Genomic DNA, 21,004 nt, shown 5'->3' with positions numbered 1-21,004 from the left:
CACGTCTTTAAAAGACCATTGCCTTGTTAATTACGCTTTGTTGGTTTTTCACCCCTTCTAGAGCCCCTGCATCGCCACTCTGAATATTGCTGGAAGAATTAGCACCTTACACAATACCAAACCCTGTCAGCTAAAACCCCAGAGGAATCGGGTTTTTGCTTGCAGGAATCGGGAGGCGGGAGACTAACCTTGAAATCGGTAGTCTCACGCCTGAATCGGGAGGGTTGGCATGTCTGCATGTTGTCCTCTTACCTCTAATCTAGAATTCACTCAGGCAAACATAGGGGAACAACAAGGAAACGGCTGACAACCAGCACGGCCTCGAGCACCGGCGAGGGAGCTGCACCTCCTGGATACAGCGAGGGCAGCTTTCAGACACAGCACAGGAGAGGACACAGCATGGTAACTATACCTTCTAATCGGGTGACTGTAGTTGGAGAGCTCAAGAAAAACATCCCACTCTTGCCGACGCAATGCCCAAGAATAAAGGTGAGACGGGGTAGAGGACAGGGACCAGCGCCCTGAAGAGGAGCTCAGGGTCTGGCGTCGCGCACTCAAGGGACCTCAGGGATTACCACGCAGCGCTAGAAGAGACGTCTAGGCGCTTGAAGGGAGCATTGAGGCAGGAGGCAGCGCTTAGAAGCTGAAAGGAGCCTGGCCGAGGACATCAGACAGTCAAGTAAGGGTCTGAGAGACTCGGGGTACCCGCCCCTCCCCACAGCGATTCTTCATCATCGAGGGTAAGGGGCGCCAGCAGGGGCAATCTAAGGATGAGGCAGGCATAGGGATACAGGCATTACTGTAGTGAGGAGGGCCCCTTGTAAATCTGGACCCAGCGCCACTTTACCTTCGTTCCTCGCAGTCACCAGGCGGAGAGCAGTATGGACACCGCGGGCAAAGTAAGAGCCGGGTCCGCGGAAAGGAGCGGTGGCTTCGGCAAGGGAGGCGAGGCAGGCGTGTGTTACAAATGTGCACGAGGCCGGCTGTATGCCTAGGGTGCACGCGACGTTCAAGTACCACTGGACTGATTGCATGGGGGCTGCAGAGGGGCTGTTTGTGGTGGTCACTGACATGTGCAAAGCTGAAGCGGGGTCCCCTAGAGGTTCAGATCACGGTTTGTTTTCCACGACCATTGCAGGGGATCGGGATTCGATTTATTGCACAGCAGGTCCCTAGTGTGCCCAGCTGGACATTTTTTACTGTTCAGTTAGTAATTAACCACCATCTGTTAATTGAGTAACTTGCGACTGAGATTTGCGCTGCATATGGGGAGAGTAACATACACAAAAAAAGCCAAGTCAGTAGCAGCCTAGGGGATGTGCACAGCTACCACCCCTCCCCCACCCCAGTGATAACAAGGAGAAGAAGGAGAAACAAAACTTTGCCACTTGAGGAAGAAAACGAAACTCGGGAAAAACGATACTGGAGGAAAGCTCAAGAGAAGGAATCACTACAGCCCCAGGCCCCCCCCTTCCAGTGGGTTTTTCCATCCCTCTCGGTTTCCTTTCAGATTGCTGTTCAAGGTCACCTCAAACTGTGTTTTTTGTCTCCCAAATGTCACTCCCTTCAGCCCAGCCTCCTGCTTCAAAAGCAAATTGTAGAAAGTGGTAAAATGCAAATGTATTCACCCCTCAAATGCACCGAGCCGGCAAGCAAAGTAACACACCTGACTTTCTCCAGAGTTTTGGCGTCTTTCTCTGCAAAGCTTGTGGAAGTAGGTTAAATGGTAGAACTTACAGTGCGATTTTAATTTAATTTCCTAATAAACCATTGGAAGAGGCGCTCATGAAATACTTAAGCTACAGCTGCGCAGCAAGTAGTGCCAGCTGCACCGTTTAGGGCTTTTACAGCTGCGCAGCAAGTAGTGCCAGCTGCACCATTTAGGCCTTTTACAGCTGCGCAGCAAGTAGTGCCAGCTGCACCGTTTAGGCCTTTTTACAGCTGCGCAGCAAGTAGTGCCAGCTGCACCGTTTAGGCCTTTTTACAGCTGCGCAGCAAGCAGTGCCAGCTGCACCGTTTAGGCCTTTTACAGCCGCGCAGCAAGTAGTGCCAGCTGCACCCTTTAGAGCTTTTTACAGATGCGCAGCTAGTAGTGCCATTTAGGCAACTTTATCCGTGGGTAAAGTTCTGATTGAGTTAGGACTCCCGCTGCATTGGCAGCAACATTGACACTATGGATTCAGGGCCAGTTTGCCAGGGAGACTGCGAGGTTTGTAGGGCACCAGGCCCTTGTACGTATATGTGGTACTAGGATTTTTTTTCATGTAATATGATTTCAGCACACTGTTCTGAATACCTCTACATGTGGTCTTAAGATGAGGAGGTTGTTGTGCATGTTTAGATTTTGCTAATCAGATTTTGCTCCACCCTAACGTTAGTGATTCTCAGGAGCTTAGGGTCCAATAGTAGTCTGTTGAGATCATGGGCGTACAATGCGGTTGGTGCAGAATGTGGTTCTGTTAACCGGCTGGTGTTAAGTACAGTGTTCACCAATGGTTACTGGGTGCTCGTTTATATTTTGTTCTACCTCAACTATATTTGCTTTGTGAAGGTTCTGAAAGTGGTCAAGTTGGTCCTATCATATGTAAACAATTCCCTCGTAAATATTATCTAGTGCCAGGTGGCATCATGTATTCCTAGATGAAGGGCCCAACAAATACCCCCCTCACTTCCCGGACCGCACATTTGCTCTGATATCTTCAGCCAACATCTGGAATATGTGCCCCCTTTTTGCCCTTTTACTTCTCCTCACCACCGCTTTTTCAGTAACACCCTTCTCATATCCCCCCTACTCTCCTCCGCCTCACTTTCCCAACATGACCACCACTCGAATTAAGTCTGGAAGTATTTGCTACAAAATCAATTATCCTCCCAACCAAACGAAAGCTGCAATAAAACGTTTGAAGCATAACACTATTGAACGTTTCCCGGATTGCCTCTTTGTTGATCAATTTTACAATGGTCGCCTTTAGAGGCTCAAAAACGATTTAATCTTCTTCACCCACGACAGCCCCTCTTGGTCAACCAGCTTATACAATTCCCTTAACGTCACTTCCTCCTCCTCTATCCCTCATGGGAAACAACAAAAAATTTCCTCCTCTGCGAGGTTCAAGGGCTACCTCACTATCTCACTCTATAACAATGGTACTGTCATGATACAAGGCAAAGACACCTGTCTCTCGCTCTTTGACCACCTCTTGCCCTCCCTACTCCCCTCCTCTGCGACCGGGTTTTCCCCTGACTCTCCTTCTAGCTCCACCCATTACTCCCTCTCTCCTCCCCTGACCCCCCTACACTCCAATTGGCTGCACTCTCGAGAAGTACAGGTCAGCCCTCCTCCCTCCGCCTCCCCTATGTCCTCCTCTCCTATTCCTCCCTCCTCACAGTATGCCCCCCGCATCACTTCAGCCTTACCTATAGCTATTACGCTCCTTGTCCATTCTGAACCATTCCGGTACTCCAATCTCTTCTCCTCCAACCTTCTCCACCAGTTATCTTTCCCTTCGCTCCCCTTATTCCTCCCTCCCCCCTCTTTTCTACCCCCTCCTCCCCTCGTTATTTACCCAGATTTCTCCACAAACCCACTACATCTCTCTCCTTCCTCCCACTCCTCCAGCAATGCTGTACCACTCCCTTTCCCCCCTTGGTAACCCTTTCCATTTCCCTCCCTCTGGCCCAGCAGAACCACTTCCTTTCCTCAACTTCCCTTTCTCTCAACCCCCCTCACTCTACCAGATGCCCGTTCCCTCACAGCCACCTCTCTTAGCTGACAGGACCTCTACAACCACCTCGCCTCTTTTCCTCCCAAACCTCTAACTTTCCCATGACTCCACACAGTCCTCCTCTCTCCTCTCTCCTTCCACCTTATCGCCTTGTTCTGCACCCATCTCCTCCTAAATATACCCTGAATTCCTCTCCCTATTGCAACGCCAACAAAGACAACTCTCCCTTCGCCTCCGATTCACCAACTCCCACTCTCAACCTCCACCTCTCTCCACTCTTGAACCCCAACTCACCTCCTTTCCCCCCACCTCTCCCTGCTTTTCACCACCAATTCCACCCCCTCCTGTTTCCATCCAGCCACCCAACCTTCCGTACTCTGCCTTACTCTCTCTGGAAAATAAGCTAGGCTCTTTGGGCAGACTTTCCTTAGTCTTTTTGCTGTATCTCCCTCCCACCCCTTTACCCTAACCCCCTTCCCCTCTACTCTTCACTTATCTCGTTTTCTATGCTCTTGTAAGTGTTTGTCTAGCAACTGATGTTAATTGGAACTGATGTAATCGTGTAATTTTGTGGAACCTCATGTAAAGCTCTCTGATACTTCTGGGTCTAGCCTGCGCTATATAAAACTCTTAAAATAAATAATAAGTAAATAAATAAATACATAAATAAACAAATAAAATAAACCTACCGGTGTGAATCCCAGACATTAGAGGTCCACAACAAATCAACTTTAATTTGTGCTACCAGACTCCTTAAGTTGTGGGTAATTCTACAGAGACGTTCATCTAGATCAAAGAACCATCAGTATTTCAGCATGCCTCAAAAGCAATTCTCTATATAACAAAAATAAGCAATATCTAAAACGAGAATAAATTCCATATAAAATGTAGATTATTTTCCTTTGTACTGATTTAGGAGTGCATTAAGAGCCTCCACCACTGGGAGTCACATTGAATTATGCCAAGGTTTATAACACTTTGGTGATGAAAAAGGTATGTATGATGTATTCACTTTTTAGTTCTCTTTCCATTCCTCTGACTGGATTTATGAGTCTCTTTTTAGTTACTAATAAGAATCAAAAACTAGCTTTGGCATACACAAAATCTAGGGTTTGCATTTTAAGTTATAAGAAAAACCTACTACCTCTTTGCTAAAAGGAAGGTGAAGGGACAATGACAGAGAATGTTAGAGGGCACACTGCAGATAGTAAGAAGGAAAAAGCTGGGCCTATAAGTCTGAGAGTGTGGCAGGTGCAGCATGCAGCTGGGATCTGAGTGACATGCTGTGAGCGCGAGACATGGAATGTGGGATGATGTGGATGTCATGAAAATAAAGGTTGAATACATGTGAGGGACATAAAGTGTACAATGTCTTTGGGGATTTAATGAGTGGGTAGATGGCACCACAGGGTTTCACTTGGCTACCTAAGGCAGCAGAGTGAATCAGGAGAGATATCAAATGAGCAATGCTTGGCCAGTGGCAGGGGAACAGTGCTAGCAAATAAACTCCCATGGTGGATGGGCAGAGACCTCTGGGGCAAGTGTCAGGCGTATCGGGCCAGCTGTCCTTTGTTGCATAATGCCTGTACCGGCTACATGGTTACCTATCCTCCAAGGACAATCTGTGGTACTCTGAGCCTCCTAGTGAATGGGGGGAGGGAGCAGTCTGCACCATGCACCAGTGGTGCCAAATACCTGGAGGATCTGTGGCAGAGGACCTGGGTGAGGCCTGCACTAGAAGCACATGGAGCCTGGGGGGACCATCATGTACTGAGGCTGTAGGGTATGGGGAGTGGGCACAGGTGCTCAGGGGTGTGACCAAGGCTTTTGGTAAGAGATGTTGGGATTTAGAACGGGTTGCGTCCAGTCCTCTCTCTGTGCACATGCTGTAGATTTCACCCCTCCCCCTTGACCCATGTGATCGTATTTAAGGACACGAAACCGGGCAGTCAGTGCTTGGTTTAGTTACCGGTCACATTGTCTTCTCTGGTGACCGAGCTACGTGGAATTAACGGCTGTGTTCGTGTTGGATTACTGGGAGATACTTTGCGTACTGAGCGAGGCTTCGCTCAGAAAAGGATACCTCCTGTATCTGGATTGGGAGTACGAACTTTGTTGGGTAAATTACCTGATTTAGGCATTGGAGTTTGTACGCGGCTGCGTGCGGACATCTTTAAACGCCAGTGCATTCAGTTCCGGACTTTGGATCACACTCAATATCCTTTTGTGTTATTCGGGTTTCTTTTACGAACCAGCTGCTAGTTGGCGGGATTTTGTTTCCTTTGTTTTTGGTGGCCACTGAATTTTCGGGTTATTTGGAAGCGGGACGTTTTGTTTGTTTTTCACCTATCCAAGACGGAAGGTTTTTTTTATGTCGGAAGACTTTTTCCCCTAATGTGTATAAAGAATCCCGGAAGCTACAATAGAGTGGAGTTAACTCTAGAAGACTTCAATACTAAAGAAGAGGCACGACGTCTCCTGTCCGGCGATACTGACACCTTCAGCGGGTAAGACGAGAGGGGTTGTATTGGTTCAGAAACCCTGGATGTGCATAGAGAGAGTACAGGGGGGTGTGAATTCTCATGTGTATTCTTTCTGTTTATCTCTCCTCTGCAGGGTGTGTTTCTCTCTGTGCCCCTAGAGAGCCGTATGAACTGGAGACGTACTGGGTCCTCTGAAGTCTTCCTCTTCCCCGGGACGGGTTCTTTTCTATCCTGGCCCCTCTCCTGGCGCAGGCTGTAGGGTTCAGTGTTATACTTATTGGGCGCTGCAGTCTGTGTAGGGATAGAGGGCTGGGAATATCGTCGCTCCTGCAGCGTGGTTCCGAGTGGGAGACAATCTGACAAAAAACCAAGCCCACGAATAGTTGCGCTGCCCGAGCGAGGATGGATGTAGATAAGAACGAGGAGAATAGGCAGGAAGAGAGGGTCCCCACTATGCAGGAATTAATGGGTGCCATAACTGCTTTACAAACACAATTGCAGGATGTAAAACAAGAGAATCAGGGGTTGCGTAGGGAGTTGGATGTGGCTAGGTCCCGAGAACAGGGAAGCTGGGGAGCAGGTAAACCTGTGATACAACCCGCTACTTTCCAATTCGACCGAGGCGCAAGTAATAGCTCTGCTCCTATGACAGTCAATGTTACCACCCCTACTCCTGTCCCTTTAGCGGTCCCTGAACGCTTTACGGGTGACTCGAATAAATTCGCTGTCTTTATGAATCAGTGCCATCTCCACTTCTTGTGTAGGCCCGCAGCTTTCCCTAACGATTCCGCCAAAGTGGCATTTGTGATCTCCTATTTGGCAGGGACTGCAGCTACCTGGGCTGTGCCGTTAGTGGAGAATGACGATCCCGTCTTGAACAATTATGATACGTTCAAAGAATTGATGCATGCCCTATTTGCTAAACATACGTTTATGCAGGCCAGTGACGCTGAACTATTGAAGTTACGGCAAGGTAAACAGGATCTACTCACATATGTATCCACCTTCAATAGATTGGTGTCTGAAACGCATTGGCCTGTTGATAAACGTACCTCCATTTTCTATCAGGGGTTATGCGAGGAATTAAAGGATGTGGTTTCCCAAGTGGTCAATCCTCCGTCTGATTGTACGGAGTTTATTGATCTGGTGGTGAAGTTGAATCACCGGTTATTGGAAAGGAAGGGAGAAAGAACTAGACACTTTCTGTCACGACCCCTGCCTATTCGGAGTGAATCACGGGGAACAGGGGGGGAGGTAAAACAGACCCCTGAACCAATGGAAATAGGTGGAGTTAGAGGGCTGTTGTCATCAGTAGAAAAAGAAAGGCGTAGATCCAACAACCTGTGTTTATATTGTGGCCATGAAGGACATTATGCAAGGGACTGTGCCGTGAAACCCTCTAAGGAATCTTCGCGTAAGGCGGTGGCTTGTGTGCACAGGGACGCCCTGGTTAAGGACTCTATGGTTCCATGTACCCCGTATCAAATACCCGGCATAGTGAAGAGGGTCCCCAGACATTTTACGATCACCGTTTGTTTGGTTATATCAAACAACCATCGGGCTCCTGTGTCGGCTTTGCTAGACTCCGGGGCTACGGGGAACTTTATGGACATCAAGTTGGCCGAGAGAATCGGAGTTCCCTGGGTTTACAAGGAACAACCGGAACCGGTAAGGGCCATTGACGGTACTGAATTGTCATCTGGTACAATCACACGTCAGACCGAACCTCTATGTATGGTAGGAGACAATGGTGTCATTCTTCATCTCTTGCTGGGCATCCTGGTTCCACCAAGACTATGGAGTTTTGTTTGCGGTGGTTCTGGTGGGAGTCAGTGGCTAGAGACGTACAGTCGTATGTAAAGGCCTGTCCGGTGTGTGCAGTGAATAAACCAACTCATGCTAAGCCCTCAGGATTGTTGCATCCTCTCCCTGTCCTCAAGGCTCCCTGGCAAACAATAAGTATGGATTTTGTGACGGACTTACCTCTGGAGTCTGGTTTTACAGCCATATTAGTTGTGGTTGATTCCTTCACTAAGATGGCACATTTCATACCCTTGGCTAAGTTGCCTACTGCAGGGGAACTGGCCACGATCTTCTTGTCTTCAGTGGTATGCCTGCATCGATTGCCTCTGGCCATCGTTTCAGATAGGGGGGCTCAATTCGTTTCTCATTTTTGGACTGAATTGTGTGCTGCCTTAAAGATGAAACTATGTCTGTCCTCCGCATATCATCCCCAGTCGGATGGTCAAACGGAGCGCACCAATCAGACCATGGAGCAGTAGTTGAGGTGTCTGGGAACATCATTATCTTGTAATTGGGTTGTGGCTCTCCCGCTGGCTGAATTTGCCTATAACAACAGTGTGCATTCAGCAGTGGGAATGACCCCTTTCTTTTGTTCCATGGGGTTTCACCCTCGAGCGATCCCCATTCAGCCTTCAGGCCAGGTACCGGCTGTAACTGCCTTAGGTCTCTCTTTGGTTCAGATCTGGAACACGGCTTTGGAACATCTAGAGAAGGCCAAGGTTGACATGAAGAGGCAGGCAGATAAACATAGGGCCCCTGCTCCTTCCTATCGGGTGGGGGATAAGGTGTGGCTTTCCACCAAGAACTTGAGATTAGGGGGGTCACGTAAATTACAGCCTAGGTTTGTGGGTCCTTTTCCTGTTCTCAAGGTAGTCACTCCTGTAGCAATGAAGTTGGGGTTACCTGATGAGTATGGGATCCATCCTGTCTTTCACACCTCCCTCTTGAAACCCTATGTCGTTACCACCCAGGTTTTGCCCCCTCCTCCCCCTGCAATGATAGGAGAGGAAGAGGAGTTTGAGGTTAGTGCTATCTTGGACTCCAGGAGAAGGAATGGGAGACTCATGTATCTGATAGACTGGAAGGGATATCCCCCGGAGGATCGCACTTGGGAGGCAGCGAGTGGGGTCCATGCACCTAGATTAGTGAGGCTTTTTCATTTGCGCCACCCTTCGAAGCCCCGTCCGGTTGGGAGGCCTTTGAGGGGAGGTACTGTTGGGATTTAGAACGGGTTGTGTCCAGTCCTCTCTCTGTGCACATGCTGTAGATTTCACCCCTCCCCCTTGACCCATGTGATCGTATTTAAGGACACGAAACCGGGCAGTCAGTGCTTGGTTTAGTTACCGGTCACATTGTCTTCTCTGGTGACCGAGCTACGTGGAATTAACGGCTGTGTTCGTGTTGGATTACTGGGAGATACTTTGCGTACTGAGCGAGGCTTTGCTCAGAAAAGGATACCTCCTGTATCTGGATTGGGAGTACGAACTTTGTTGGGTAAATTACCTGATTTAGGCATTGGAATTTGTACGCGGCTGCGTGCGGACATCTTTAAACGCCAGTGCATTCAGTTCCGGACTTTGGATTACACTCAATGTCCTTTTGTGTTATTCGGGTTTCTTTTACGAACCAGCTGCTAGTTGGCGGGATTTTGATTCCTTTGTTTTTGGTGGCCACTGAATTTTCGGGTTATTGGGAAGCGGGACGTTTTGTTTGTTTTTCACCTATCCAAGACGGAAGGTTTTTTTTATGTCGGAAGACTTTTTCCCCTAATGTGTATAAAGAATCCCGGAAGCTACAATAGAGTGGAGTTAACTCTAGAAGACTTCAATACTAAAGAAGAGGCACGACGTCTCCTGTCCGGCGATACTGACACCTTCAGCGGGTAAGACGAGAGGGGTTGTTTTGGTTCAGAAACCCTGGATGTGCATAGAGAGAGTAAAGGGGGGTGTGAATTCTCATGTGTATTCTTTCTGTTTATCTCTCCTCTGCAGGGTGTGTTTCTATCTGTGCCCCTAGAGAGCCGTATGAACTGGAGACGTACTGGGTCCTCTGAAGTCTTCCTCTTCCCCGGGACGGGTTCTTTTCTATCCAGCCCCCTCTCCTGGCGCAGGCTGTAGGGTTCAGTGTTATACTTATTGGGCGCTGCAGTCTGTGTAGGGATAGAGGGCTGGGAATATCGTCGCTCCTGCAGCGTGGTTCCGAGTGGGAGACAATCTGACAAGAGACATATAGGCAAAGGGACATTGATAATGATGCTGCAGTCTCCAGGCCTCTCATGACACCTTGATGTTGGGGGGCAGGTCAAAGCGCTCACTTGCCATGTCTTCGTGGGCAGGTCGGATGATGTCGTCTCAAACAAGTTACTGTGCCGCTTCTGAGTTGCTTGTGTGGTCTTTCAGAAGACCAGCAACATCTATGAAAGAACTTGGCAGCACACATGTTGTGCAGCATGAACGTAGGTGATGAACTGGCTGCAGTCTTGGAAGAGGACAGCATCATACAGGGCACTTGCCAGAAGACATATATGCAACATGGAGAGACAGCTCATGAGCTGCTCGTGAGGTCTTCTTTCAGAGGGAGGACTTTTTCCACAGCAAATAGAAAGAGCAATATAATGCGTTCTCATGTTGCCAACTACAAAAGCCATTGGTCTTATCAGTGCACTCACAGTGACTCCAGACTGCTGCTACTGGTGCCCCACTCGATGTCATGATGTGAATGAAGTGACCAGTAACAAAAAAAATCAAAAAGCCAATTTTGTATGCCTTTCTGAAAGCAAAATCTTTTGATTCCCCCAAAAATATAACATACATTAATTACGCTTTAGTTCAGTCTCCTTCAGACATTGACTACTTTGCATCAGGACTTTTTGGCCATTTTAATTGATATCTTGGATATACTTTTAATTAGTTCTTTGCATGAAACCTTCTGACTATATTGTGGTGCATTAGGCATGTACTATTAATCACCGCTTTTTGACATATTTAGGCAGTTAAGCCAGGCATGCACTCCAATATTTTGTGTATTTATTTTCACTGTGACATCCACTTTATAGATGCTTTTCTCCATCCAAACCACTGACCGAGTCAATATGTAGGACCCATTTTGAAACAGTATTGTGCACAGTGCATCATTGCTTTAGCATTACAAGAATGCCATCAAGTTTAGAATCAACATGTATTGGAAAGGTACAGCACATACTGCATCGCTGTTTTACCATTCCAAGATTGGCACCACTTCTAGAAACAATGTGGTAGCCTTTCGTGTTAGTACTATAGAAAACAAACACAGTCAGTGCTAGCAGGTTTGAAGTTAATATGCTAACACAAGCAAATGAAAGCATGTGCGAATACACCCTCGGGTATACTCATGTTCGTATGCATTAACATATTGAAACAAGACATGATTGGCTAAGCCAGTGATTATATAACTAAGTTACCAACACCAATATGCCAAAAACAAGACTGGCAACCAGCAAGTGTTGGATTGGAGAACCACCCGCATGGCTCAGGATAGCGCTTGCCTTGCTTGGTGGTCCACTCGAATCAAGACGGTTTTACATTTTTTTGTCTCAGCATACATGACAAACCTGCATGTTCACTAAGGAGTTCCTACTATGATAACATGACACCTCAGAGCATGGCTCTGTGATAAGGAGAGAGACCTACAGTGCACCCACCCTTTTGAAAGAGTCTACTGACCTCTCACTGGGCTGCAAGAGACTGTCAGTGATGGCAGCAACTGGTTATAGTAAAAGCACAATCCATTTTTGCCTTATACTGTAAAAGGTAAATGCTCTCTGGCCGCTCCTGGTAAAAGATCTGCCTAGACTCCCTTTCACTGCTTCCATGTAGGACATGGATGTTAAATACATGTGTGCTCAAGATGAGGTAGCAGAGGGAGACAAGTGCATGCATGGTGGTTGAATGTATAGGGACAGGAGTACATTTTTTGAATGCCTGTACATAGATTACTCATGGATACTGGTTGTGAGCTTGTCGAGGTTAATTGTTGAGTGCAGATCTGGAAACTCCAAGCCAACGTTTGAATTGAGCCACTGCCCTATAACAGGAGGGTAAAGTGACTTTCATTTCTAGTGTAAAGACAGCCCCATGGCATCATTCTGTTTCTTTTTCTCCAGATGTGTCACTGCAGAAAGGATTGTGTAGTGCCTGGCTTTAGACACATGTCCCTCTTCTGTGATTAGCTCTCATCCCCCTGCAAGGGAATACCCAATTCCACTTCCTCTCCAAACCTACAACTATAAACTGTGGAGTACCCCGAAAACACCAAACTCAGCTTCCAAGACGGAATCAAAGATGTCGCAACCTGGATGAGCCACAGCTGCCTAAAACTGAAATCGGAGAAGACGGAGGTCCTCATCCTTGGACCCTCCCCCACTGCGTGGGAGAGCTCCTGGTGGCCCCCTGAGCACAGAAACCCACCCACCCCGACAGACCATGCCAAGAACCTCAGCATCATTCTAGACTCCTCCCTCACCATGACCCGAGACCAACGCTGTGACCTCAACTTGCATCAACTCCCTCAGCATCCTCCGTAAGACCTTCAAGTGGTTCCCCCCAAATGGCAATACACTGTCACCCACGCACTCATAACCAGCAGACTGGACTATGATAATGCCCTCTATATCTGCATCAACAAAACACTGCTACACAAGCACCAAACTTTTCAGAAAACCGCAGCCAGACTCGTCCTCGAAACCCTATGATACGAGCACAAGACCCAGCACTTACGAGACCTCCCCTGGCTCCCCATCGAGAAGAGAGTAACTTTCAAGCTTCTCACCCACGCCTACAAATCTCTCCTCACCATCAGCCCCAAAAACCTCAACGAAAGAGTCTCCTTCCATGTACCCAAAAGGAACCTCTGCTTGGCCGACCTCACCCTGGAAGAGACTCCTCGCATCCGCAGAACCAGTGCAGGCGGAAGGGCTTTCTCCTACGTCTCTGCAAAAACCTGGAACAAGCTCTCAGTCAACATCAGACGCCCCACCCCCACTTAGCACACCTTCAGGAGGAGCCCCAAGACCTGGCTCTTGAACTGATCCAGGGCTGCATCCCCTCCCCCAGTGCCTTGAAGCCCTCACGGGTGAGTAGCGCGCTTTATAAACCCCTGATTTGATTGACATCATCTTCTTGCTGATCATCCTAATAAAATGTGATGTCTTTGTTGGTCTTTGTGGACCCCAATGCACAGCGATGAACCTCCCAGTTTAGCAGCTTGAGCAAAGGGTGGGTTGCCAGTGTGGCAGTGTGTGTAACAAAAGCTCTTTAAAATGCTGCCTCTCTTCTTTGACATTTGTCTTCAAACAATTGCATGATGGGGCTGTGGTGTGGGAAATACAACTCAAAAGAAAAGGACGGATGGAGAAGGGAAGAATGGATGGAGAGAAAGATGGGTGAATGAAGAGGAGGTTGGGTAGAGAAAATGATGGAGGGTCAACTTCATTGAGAACTGAAGAGTAAAGGGCACCATTTGGCTACATTGTTTTAGGAAGTACGTTGTGGAAGTAACCAAATGAGAACTGGGTTCATCTATCTCACTCACTCACTCACTCAGTGCCAATTGGGGTTTTGATCAAAGGTGGGGTACTTTAATTTTCTGAATGCTCCCTTGTCCAGCCACACCACCAAAAGCAGATGACGCAAAACAGAACAGCAAGTTGGAATAGGTATTTCTGTCTGCCAGTCAGATATAAAACATTGGTACAAAGCTAGTGCCTTTGTGTCAGCATACTTTTACCAATTTACATTCTGTAGGTTAGTTCACTGGCAATCAATGTAGTTGTTCCATACGAACGAAGTCATCTCATTTTATCAGGTCAAAGTTCTGCCTTATTGCAAACTTTTTAAAACCGTTGCAGACAATTCAGCCCCTTTTGTGGAGCCACAGATACGCCATATTACCATAATGCAGTGTAGTCTTGTTGAAGCTATTTGTTAGTATAATTTTATTGGAAAATAAAAAATATGTAAAGACCCACTGAAAGAAACAAAATTATGTTACAGATGAGATCTGCAAATCTGTCATCTAATATGATGCCAAGATTACAGGCAGTTTTCCCAGGAGTGGAACACTGGCCTATTGTGTGTGGCCAAAGTGCTGGTTCCCACATATATGTCTTATTAGTAATCAATAATATTTCAATCTTGCTATAATGACATTAAATTTATCGTTCATTCATTTTTGGGGCAAGTGTAGCACAGAGGCCATGATGGAGATACTCCCACCTGTACTGGCTGGGGTACGGCACATAATTTGCATGCTAGGTACGTAAAAGTAGGTCTTGATTCCATATTCTTGAAGGAAAGACACAACTTGACTTAAATATGAATTCAAAAGTAAAGAGAATAGAGGGGATTATTGTAGCACTCTGCAGAGCAAAGGTTTTGGTGGCAAGCAGTAATCCTCTAACTGGATTGACAGAGGTCTGTTCCATAAAATGGAAATTATCCATCGGCTGATTTTTAGAACTCCAGGGCTTTGAAGAATACCAGTATGATCAATGGTGTCAAAAGCAGCAGAGAATTTTAATACACCCTCGCTTACACCCACCATGGGCTGTGCATTGTGATTCTAGCCAAACTGCTTTTAAGGGCACCTCCAGAGATGAGTTTAAGGAGGAGAATGCTGCCAGAAGAGGAAAATTACAGTTCAGTCACCTGAAAATTCAGGAAGCTGAGCAGAGGGGTTCAAGAACGCTTGTTACCTCTGCCCCTGTCACACCCAGTATGCAGGCCTACTTGCCCCCATTTGACCTCACTGTTGGTTGGGCTGCTTCCCTGATCATGGGGTTATTAGGACTGACTGCAAGGTCTAAGTTATCAAAACCTGAAAATCACATCCCAAACCAGGTAGCAGCTGCAAAGATATTCACTCTTTAAGACCCACTTGGTGAAGCCTCTGCCGCAGACCGTAGACCCCAGGCCGCGGCCTCTTTGGCAGAGTGTGTGACCTGTGTGTGCAGGAAAACCTGACTATGTTAGGAAGGTTCCTATAGAAAGAGTGTGGCTCCCTAAGAACATTCTGTTGTGGTCATACCTCTTAGACAGAAGTTCTCTTGTCTCCTGCAATGTTAAGAGCGGTCCTCTATTCAGATAGCAAGTCAATCATCTGATGACGGCGCATCTCTGGTCCACAACCTTGGGTGCAATTAAATCAGTCACTAACATTTCAAAAGCATTTTACTCAAACTTGGTTCTCTATTACTCCTAGTTTCAAGCCTTGACTCCCATTCCCCGGCTATTGATGTTCTCTATGTAGGACTTCCTAATGATTATCTTTCCTCTTTTTGGTCTTTCTTGTTCTCAGCAGTACACATTCTATGTAGGGACCATTCTTGTTGTTTTGTTTTCTGTTGTTATTTTTACAATGATTTCCTACCTCTTGTGGGGTTCAATTTCATTGCCTATTAAATATTTAGAACTTTACTTTGTCTTCACTGCTCTCGGTTTATCAATCATTTAGCCCTTTTTGACCTCCTCTTTAGCAGCATCTAGGTAGGTTTGCCACCTCTCAGTGTTATCTGGACTCTATGCTGCTACCTCTTAATTTTCATTTGACAGCCCAACTATGGGGAGCAGTATTTTTGGGTCAATTACTGGTTTTGTCCGATGTGTTTGCTGGTTTCAAAGTCTCACATTCCATGTGGACTATGAGCTACAGAAAACATACCACTGAAATGATCTCATAAGTCCTACCCACTGTGCTCAGCCCCTTCTCTACCGCTCCCCAATCCTTCTGATAAAGTTTTGGAGGGGGGCCAAACTTCAAAACATCTTGTTTAGGGGGAACTAAAAGCAATAAAGTTTGAAGATCTCTGACCTAATGCATTCTGTGAGCTGCATTTTGAATTCACTGACATTGCGCCAACTGGATCAATACACCATGGTCCGTATTACACAAATTGCCCTGGGAGCGCAATGAGAGTTGGCACCCACTTTTTGCACCCCCAGGGCACTTTGGTTTTACACAAGGGGCCACAGACACTTGTGTAGCCCCTCCGGTCGATAAAATGAGAACCATTGAGTTGGGAAACAACAAACATCTGTTATTCAGCGCCAAGATACCAGTAGTGGTGACCGTACACTTTACAAATACACATGTTATGTTATGTTATGTTATGACTGAAAGCACTTGTACACATGTAGTGCCAGCACCATCTTGAAAGGGCATTCCCTCATTTGCTTCGGGTCTAGCCCCATGCAAATGAGGGAATCTCTTTTCCTCTGTACCTGCACTGGATTATGTATGCAGATGCAAGGGCAAAGAAGCTGCCAGGAGGTGCATTGAAAGTACACCACAAAAAGGTGGCACACTGAAAGTGTGCCCCTTGATGTAAGTCCTCTGTAGGGGGCGAAATTGTACCACCCAGACAACACCCTACAGGCTGACACACTCACTACACCTGCCTTCAAGGGGATCTCTCTGCCCTCTTGAATTTACAGGCAGGTTGCCACCTCAACTGTGAAACACAGAGCAGCTTTTAAACAGCTCCATATTTCACTTGAAAGCCCTGCCTCCAGGTCAAGCACCCATTCGCAGCTGCCCTAAAGGCAGTGCATTCAGCATAATAGGGCTCACTTTCCCTGTTTGCGTCCGGTGCACCTTATGCAAATAGGGAAATTGTGCACTGTGCATATTAGGGCCCCTGATGTCAGTAATCTGTCAAATAAAATCCCAGTATATTCCATCACAATAAAATGGAGCAAGATGACAACTCTATGCCGATCACTTCATGTGCCCTTGCTAGGTCCAGAACATTCTCTGCACCTGCTCCAAGATATGCATGCCTTTTTTGTTAAGGTTTCTTTATTTTTCCTCCATGCAAGCACAGGCCAAAACTGTTTCAAAAGTCCTTTTCTTCTTTCGTGTTGAACCTACAAGTTGTAAATATTCTTTTTCACTTGCAAATAGACATTGACTTGTTTCCATTTCAAGGTGGATCAAAGCATTCTATAAAATCAGCAAAGAAAATATAACCCATCATTAGAAGCAGTAAATGTATGGACAACCAAATCATCTCACCTCTCGATGGCTGACCAGATCTTCAACCCATCATCTCTGTAGTAGAAGTTAGGCAAGGACTCGACCCCACGGGATTGGAGATCGTCAGCGATGCAAAGGGAAGTGTAGGTCACAGACTTCATGTGTCCTGTAATCAGCTCCGTAAGACCTTCCACCCCGATCGCTGTGCTCTGAGGATACAAATTCCAGTTTCTGGTGAGGCCTATTTTCTAGGCTGCTCCAGACTATTCTACACATAGACGAAAGACTACAAAAAGTGATTAATAGAATGCTTGAATGAATCTCAGACATAGGTAATTACTCGCTGCATTAATTTCTAATCCACCTCAGTTTTGACCCATCTATTTTCAAATCAGTCTTGATCCGGCTCAAATGGAAACAGTCCACCCCTAACTGTGAAGTCAGGTCCTCCCTGAACCAGAACACAAGCAACCCAGGACTGGTGTCACCCTTGGTATGGGCTCATCATAGCTCGGTTCCAGTGATACTGTGCGCACAGGACCCACAACTGGGCACACCCATCCCACTTAAGGAGAGACACTAAGGTATACAAAAAGTGATGGATGGAATGATTGAAATAATCTCAGCCACTGGTAATTACTCTGGCTGCATCCCCATCTATTGTCAATTTGCACACCATGCCACCTAAGTTTGGAGTCAGCTATAAGCAAATCAATCTTGACCTTGCGCCAATGGGAACAGTCCAGCACAATCTGCCATATCAGGTCCTCCCTGAACCAGATCTCAAGCAAGCCAGGACTGGTTTTGCCCTTGTTATGGGTATATCAGCTGGCTTAGCTTAGTTCCTGTGACGCAGTGTGCATGGGACCCATGTCTGGGCATACCATTCCCACTTATGGCTGCATACTAAAAGTATACAAAAAGTGATGGATGGAATACTTGAATTAATCTCAGGAACTGGCAATTACTAATGCCACATCCCAATCCATATGTATTTTGCACAACATGTCACATCAGATTGTACCCAGCTATATGCAAATCAGTCTTGATCCTGCTCCAATGGGAACAGTCCAACATGAACTGCAGAGTCAGGTCTTTCCAGAACCGGAACACAAGCAACTCAGGAATGGTTTTACCCCTGTTATGGGCTCAGAAGCTGGAAATAGCTTGATTCCAGTGACACAGTTTGCACAGGACCCACTTCTCACTCTGTGCCTTCCTAGATTATTATAGCTCCCTATATCAGAATCAGAGGCCTTCCCTCCACGTAATTGTGATGAGGAGGGACATTCCCTTATTTCAATGACCATATTACCAACTACCATGACTGGTTTGGCCAGCCCAGAAGAATGGCTAGCTCCCCAAACCTAGCCTACTAAGAAACTGAGACTATTGTCTTGGAATATAGCAGGTCTCAGGTCCAAGATTGTTTGTGAAGAGTGTGGGAAGTTGGTGGACAGCTATGACATATTCCTTTTCAGGAGACATGGGCCACTGATAAAATATTTAGAGTGGGTTTCACCAATTACAGTGTTGAACCTACACCGTCCAAGAAGGGACGCCCAGCAGGGGGTCTTATTATCTGGATTAAAATCATTTTAGGGGTTCACATTAAAAAGTATGACATAAACTCCATAAATATACTGGCCCTGAACATCAAATGAATAACTAGTAATAGCTCAGTGCTGCTGGTCAACATCTACAACAGATTTTTCTCCCAGCACCACTATTCTCCCTCTAGATGAGTTCTGGAAAGGGAGAGGCCATCACACAACATAATCCTCACTGGGGTCCTAAACATCGCCTTTGAGCCTCTTGAGTTAACCATGAATGTCACGGGTGAGGAGGATGCTGATCTAAGCAGTCCATGCTTAAGGCAGGTAAAGCCTGCTAAGAATGGGAAGGTAGCATTTCAAGTTGCCTCTCTTACTCTTAAATTAGGGCTAAGGGCTGGCAATGGGCGATCCACCTCTGATCAAGAGCCCGGCAACACATACAAAAGAGGAAATTGTAAAACAAGGATTGACTACATCCTGCTTGATGTTCGCTTGTGGTGCAAGCTAGTGGACATGTGGGTAAACGAAAAAGTTGATAGTGACCACAATTCCTTACCCCCAGAATTATCTGACGTGTTCACTTCCCTTCCTCCCAGCCTTGCTCAGAGATTAGCTTACCCACTCCAACTGTTCTTAATAACAACAAAAGGAGGGTTAAATGGTCCATGATAGAGAGGAGTGCAAACTCTCTGGCACATATCTACAACAACATAGTAGGCCACTCACTGGAATACTTGGGTAACAAGGGACTGGAGAGGCGATTTCTGGTGGACATTTTCACGAGGTTACTGATTAGCCTCAAAAACAATTTCTGCAAGGTAGGCAGGGGCAAGATAAATGCAAAAAACAAGATTGAGTGGTTTGACGAGTCTTGCAAGCTATCTCAACAAGATTTGATGGAGGCTATCCAAGCTGACTCAAGAACTATGGTGGTCAAGAAAAGGAAAGTATACAAAAACACTCAAATTGAGACAAAAAGGAAACAGCAAGAAGGTTTTTGGAGGGAATTATTAGTTGGGGCACAAGCCAAAAATAGTTAAAACAATTGATATTTGATTTCTAAAGGGTCGAAAAATCTAGTCAGAGGAAAACTTTCACATTCAGCCACGGATTTGGGAAAATCACTTCGGTCAACTATATGCAGATCCAAAGGACATTAGTCAAGTACCTGTTGAGTATCCCGATGCAGATTTGGAAATAGATTAACAGAGGGGTAAATCGCCAGGCCTCAACAAAATCCCGTGTGACCTATAGCTCTCTGAACCTGAAATTTGGGGTGTGATCTTAAATCACAGTTTTAATGCTATTTTAAATGGAGCAGAAATACCGGATTCCTGGTTAGGAGCAGAGGAAGTGCCCATATTCAAAAAAGGGGATAAAAACAACCCGGCAAATTTATGGCCTATCAGCCTTATTGACATTGCGCCGAAAATATTCTGACAGCATTTGCTGGAGAGACTCCTCAACTGGATAGGCGAAGAGAATATATTGTCACCCTTGCAGGCAGGTTTGAGAGGTAACACAAGCACAATAGAGCAACTGTTCTGTTTTCTACTGATCCTATGGAAATATTAGACATTCAAAAAGATAATTTATATGTTTTGTTTGTGGGCCTCCAAGCAGCTTTTGACCTAGTCCCACATGAGGAACTTTGGCAGTATTAAACAACAAGCATTTGCAATGCAATAGGTCTCGCATTAGGAAAGTTTGAGCTATTGGTATTGTAAATGGCAAAGTTTTTATTTATGTTTCCTTTTTTTTAAATAGCTAAATTAATAGCTTCGTCATTTACAATGCCAATAGTTATAACTTTCGCAAATGTGATACCTGAAGCATTTGTAATGCAATATGTTTTGTATTTACAAACGGCGAGAGGACAAAAAAAAACTTCGGACCACTGCCTCCTCCCAGGCCTTCAAAAGGGAACTCCAAGATAGTGCCTGCTACGGAACAATTCCCTAGTGCCGCAAAGTGGCTGTTTTAAGCTAAAAAGACAACCTCTGTATAAAACTCTATTGACGTTACCACAATCCCAGACCACTTCCCTCGCGTTAGCTGCGTTTTATCAGGCAGTCCCACGTCACAGAGCGAGATTAGAAACAGGGCTCTCGACAAAAAGCTCGGTTGGTTACTATCACGATTACTCATATTCTTGCAAATTAGACAAGTTAACTTTGTATCTCTTAACTGCTATATTTGGAAAGCGCTCCAGTTGTTTCCCTGAACTGCAGTAGTTTACTTCCCACCAAACCACGGCGAACAATTTACATCAAGAGAAAAAAAAATACTGCGTGTAAACACTGTGCATGAAAAAAAAAAACACTTTCGCGTGCGTGACCAGAGAGGAAGGGGCAGACGCCTAGCAGATTGCATAATCTTCCCAAATAACACGAAGATAATAGAATATAAAATGCATAAATACATAAATAAA

The 21,004-nt window shown here is 46.1% G+C and overlaps 1 protein-coding gene across 3 annotated transcripts in view; it reads right to left on the bottom strand.

The window, feature by feature from the left end:
• LOC147678117 (hydroperoxide isomerase ALOXE3-like) overlaps positions 1 to 21,004 on the bottom strand; it is a 186,462-nt gene that overhangs the window by 58,708 nt on the left and 106,750 nt on the right. For all 3 annotated transcript variants that reach the window (XM_086945973.1, XM_086945974.1, XM_086945975.1), the window contains exon 10: positions 17,057 to 17,226. In XM_086945973.1, the coding sequence (XP_086802099.1) occupies positions 17,057 to 17,226 (170 nt within the window). The remainder of the gene's footprint in view (positions 1 to 17,056; positions 17,227 to 21,004) is intronic.

The sequence above is a fragment of the Lissotriton vulgaris genome, chromosome 12, assembly GCF_964263255.1.
Source record: "Lissotriton vulgaris chromosome 12, aLisVul1.2, whole genome shotgun sequence".
NCBI classification, from domain to species: Eukaryota; Metazoa; Chordata; class Amphibia; order Caudata; family Salamandridae; genus Lissotriton; species Lissotriton vulgaris.
The sequence above is the reverse complement of the archived record's forward strand: the minus strand, read 5'-3'. Positions and strand labels throughout refer to the sequence as shown.